Source organism: Octopus bimaculoides, chromosome 27 (genome assembly GCF_001194135.2).
Source record: "Octopus bimaculoides isolate UCB-OBI-ISO-001 chromosome 27, ASM119413v2, whole genome shotgun sequence".
NCBI classification, from domain to species: Eukaryota; Metazoa; Mollusca; class Cephalopoda; order Octopoda; family Octopodidae; genus Octopus; species Octopus bimaculoides.
In genome coordinates this window covers 13641495-13645067 of record NC_069007.1, presented here as the reverse complement: position 1 = coordinate 13645067, position 3573 = coordinate 13641495, and the positions used below count along the sequence as shown (strand labels likewise).

Sequence of the window (3573 nt, the reverse complement as noted above, 5' to 3'; positions counted from 1 at the left end):
CCACGGTAAACCTAACCCTAACACTAGTTTTGTGAGATTTGGCTGTTATTTCTAGTCTGCTTGGTGGTGGTGGTGGTGGGGATTGAAATTTTTCAAACAATTTTTTTTCAGAATCGGAATCTCTATAGCCTAAAACGTGGGATTCCGTAAAAAAAAAAAAAAATAAGGGGGGGAAAGGTTCAGATTACATATAGTCCGTCTCCGCCCTGGGATCGATCTAATCGACTGGCCGTCTCCCCTAAAATTTCGGGCCTTGTGCCTAGAGTAGAAAAGAATATATACATATATAATAAGAATAGGAAGGGTTTAGGCCACTAGTGAGCTAAACTAATAGGTACGCTAAGTGTTCCAAATGATAAGCTATTAGGATCCAAGTTCCCAACGGGGAGGGGAGGATGAACGGGGATCCGTAGCATGCTTCCGAGTCAGCGGGTATAAATTAAAGAGGAAAACAAGACCAAAGCAGCTCCTCAAGTTTATCAGATTATTTGAATTATTTTAATGGTGAATCGAAGCAAGCAAAATTTATATACACACACACACATATATATGTATATATAGTGTCGTAAAATTACGTAATTAATAAGTCGGGTCGCGATAACTGAAAGGATTGTGAATCGTTGATTCAAAGTCACATGGCTTTAAGAAAGATAAAACACAGCAGTAAGATATTGTCAATATTGCCACATGTGGACCCAAGGGAGCAGAGTCTAGGGGTTCAAACAGTTAACACAGCCCCGAACCCACTGGTCATTCGAAGTGCGAGCAATAGTAGCTAAATCTCCCCTAAAGTTATTATACCGGCTTTAGAAACAAAATAAACGAAGGATGCATGGGTTAGTTTTTGAGAGAATATTATTTCTGAAAATAAAATAAAGACAGAATAGTCACGCGTGGAACGTCTTTGAATTATAGTTCTGCTCAGCTGTGACTGAGCACGAGGTTAACTATTGATAATAATGTATGAAAATAATTGAACAAACCTCATTGTTTTGTGTGGAGTTTCTTAGATTCTTAAAAGAACCGGTTTAAACAATAACAACGACATGGAACAACCGGATACGGTGTAAACCGAAATGTGTATCCCGTGTAAAAAAATGATTTTTATGTGGTTGTTAGACATGTTAGAAATAGCAACCAAGTCTATCGAAATTGCACTCCAGCGTTTTATATTAAGGAAGAAGTGAAGTGAGTATGTATAATCTAGCTATCGATATGCAATAAACGAAGACAGTATGGATAGTCGTGTGTAGAGCGCCTTTAATTGTAAGTCTGGTATATAAAGTCTGATGTGAGACGAATAATAGTCTATCTATCTATCTGTCTGTCTGTCTGTATAGCTATCTATAGATCTGTATGTCTGTCTATTTGTATAGCTATCTATCTATTTGGCTGTCTGCATGTGTGTCGGTCTGTGTGCCTGTCTATCACTTTGTCTGTGTATCTGTCTATCTATCTATCTATCTATCTATCTATCTATCTATCTATCTATCTATCTATCTATCTGTCTATCTGTCTGTCTGTCTGTCTGTCTGTCTGTCTGTCTGTCTGTCTGTCTGTCTGTCTCCTTCACTCTCTCTCTCTCTCTCTAGCTAGATAGATATATATATAGAGAGAGAGAGAGAGTGAAGGAGACAGACAGATAGACAGACAGAAAGACAGATAGACAGATAGATAGATAGATAGATAGCTAATTAGCTGTTTGTTTATCTTTCTATCTATCTCTCTATCTATCTATCTATCTCTCTATCTATCTATCTACCGATCTGTCTATCAATCTGTCTGTCTATCTGTCTGTCTGTCTGTCTGTCTGCCTGCCTGCCTGTCTGTCTTTCTGTCTATCTCTCTTTCTCTCTCTCTCTCTATCTATCTATCTAGCTGTTTGTCTATCTATATATCTATCTTTCTATCTTCTGATCTATCTATCTATCTATCTATCTATCTATCTATCTATCTATCTCTATGTCTCTTTTTCTTTCTCTCACTCTCTCTCTGTGTCTAGCTATCTCTCTATCTATCTAGCTGCCTGTCTGTCTATCTGTCAGTCTATCTGTGTCTGTCTATCTATCTATCTGTTTATCTTTCTGTCTGTCTGTCTGTCTGTCTGTCTGTCTGTCTCTCTCTCTCTCTCTCTCTCTCTCCCTCTCTCTCTCTCTCTCTCTCTATCTATCTATCTATCAATAATCGTTTTAAAATATAACAAAAGAAAATGACCTTGAAAATAATCTTTACATACATATTTCCTTTTCCTTTATAATCCACATCCGTACATATATATATACTTATGTGTGCATGTGTGTGTTTGTGCACACGTATTTTTGCTTCAATGTGTCTTTTATCTTTTACTTGTTCCAGCCATTAGGCTGCGGCCATGCTGGGGCACTACCTTGAAAAATTTTTTAGTCAAATGAATCAACTGCAGTACTTACTTTTTCAAACCAGGTACTTCTTCTAGCAGCTTCATTTTGCTGAACCACTAAGTTACAGGGATCTAAACAAACCAACACCAATTGCCAAGCAGTGGTGGGGGGCAAACACACATGCAAACACACACACACACATGCGTGCATTATATATACATGAAAGGCTTTTTTCAGTTTTTTTTTCAGCTTTGGTTGGCCCAGGGCTCTGGTGCTTATGGATATATTTCTGTTTTTAGGGTCTCAGATGGAGAATGCTGGGGCCATTCATATTGACTGCTTCCCATTGGAGAACTTTCATCCCTTTGCGGCCAATAAAAGAAAGTACAGTTAAGTACGGGGCTGATGGTACCATCTACTCCCCCTCCCATCAAAATTACTGGACTGGTACCTAAGTTAATAACCATTATTATTACTGGCTTCAAATTTTAGCACAAGGCCAGCAGTTTCAGAGAGAGGGAGTAAGTCGATTACATTGACCCCAGTGCATAGCTGGTACTTATTTTATTGACCATGGGAGGATGAAAGGCAAAGTCGACCTCAGTGGAATTTGATCTCAGGACATAAAGATGGATGAAATGTTGCTAAGCATTTTTGCCCAGCAAGCTAATGGTTCTGTCAGCTGACCATCATAGTTACTGTTATTATCATTGTTGTTGTTGTTGTTGTTGTCTGGAGTGCTTAACAGACGTTATAAAGTACTGGGTGGTGGTCATAGATAATGTTTGGAAAGCATTAGATAATATTCATATTATTACCTCTGCCTTAGTGAAGGCAGAGGTATTGTTTTCAGTTGTGTTTGTTTGTGTGTTTGTCCATGGACAAGATATCTCAAGAACCACTGGATGGATCGGAATGAAACTTGCAGAGGTGTTTGGCTTCGTGACTGGCACGAGCTGGTTAGATTTTGGGATCGATCCAGTACCAGACAAGGATTCTGGATTATTTTTCCTGTTTTTTCACTTAATTTTTGAGAGCAGTTGGGTTCATTTTTAGTATTCTCATTTGTGAGAGCAGTTGAGTTTATTTCAGATATTCTCATTTTAAAAAACCATCTCTGGCTAATCATTGAGGGGATGTTGGTGTTGCCTTGGTGGTGGTTTGCGCTCTCTGAGTGCTTGTCATTATTATTATTATTATCTATTTTTTCTAT

General features: G+C 38.3%; 1 protein-coding gene across 2 annotated transcripts in view; it reads right to left on the bottom strand.

Moving 5' to 3' along the window:
* LOC106868561 (general transcription and DNA repair factor IIH helicase subunit XPD) overlaps positions 1-1094 on the bottom strand; it is a 42269-nt gene extending 41175 nt beyond the window's left edge. For both annotated transcript variants that reach the window (XR_008266905.1, XM_052977214.1), the window contains exon 1: positions 984-1094. Coding sequence is in view for 1 of the 2 variants with exons in the window: in XM_052977214.1 (XP_052833174.1) it covers positions 984-988 (5 nt within the window). In the remaining variant the exon portion in view is untranslated. The remainder of the gene's footprint in view (positions 1-983) is intronic.
* Between the last annotated feature and the right edge of the window lie 2479 nt (positions 1095-3573).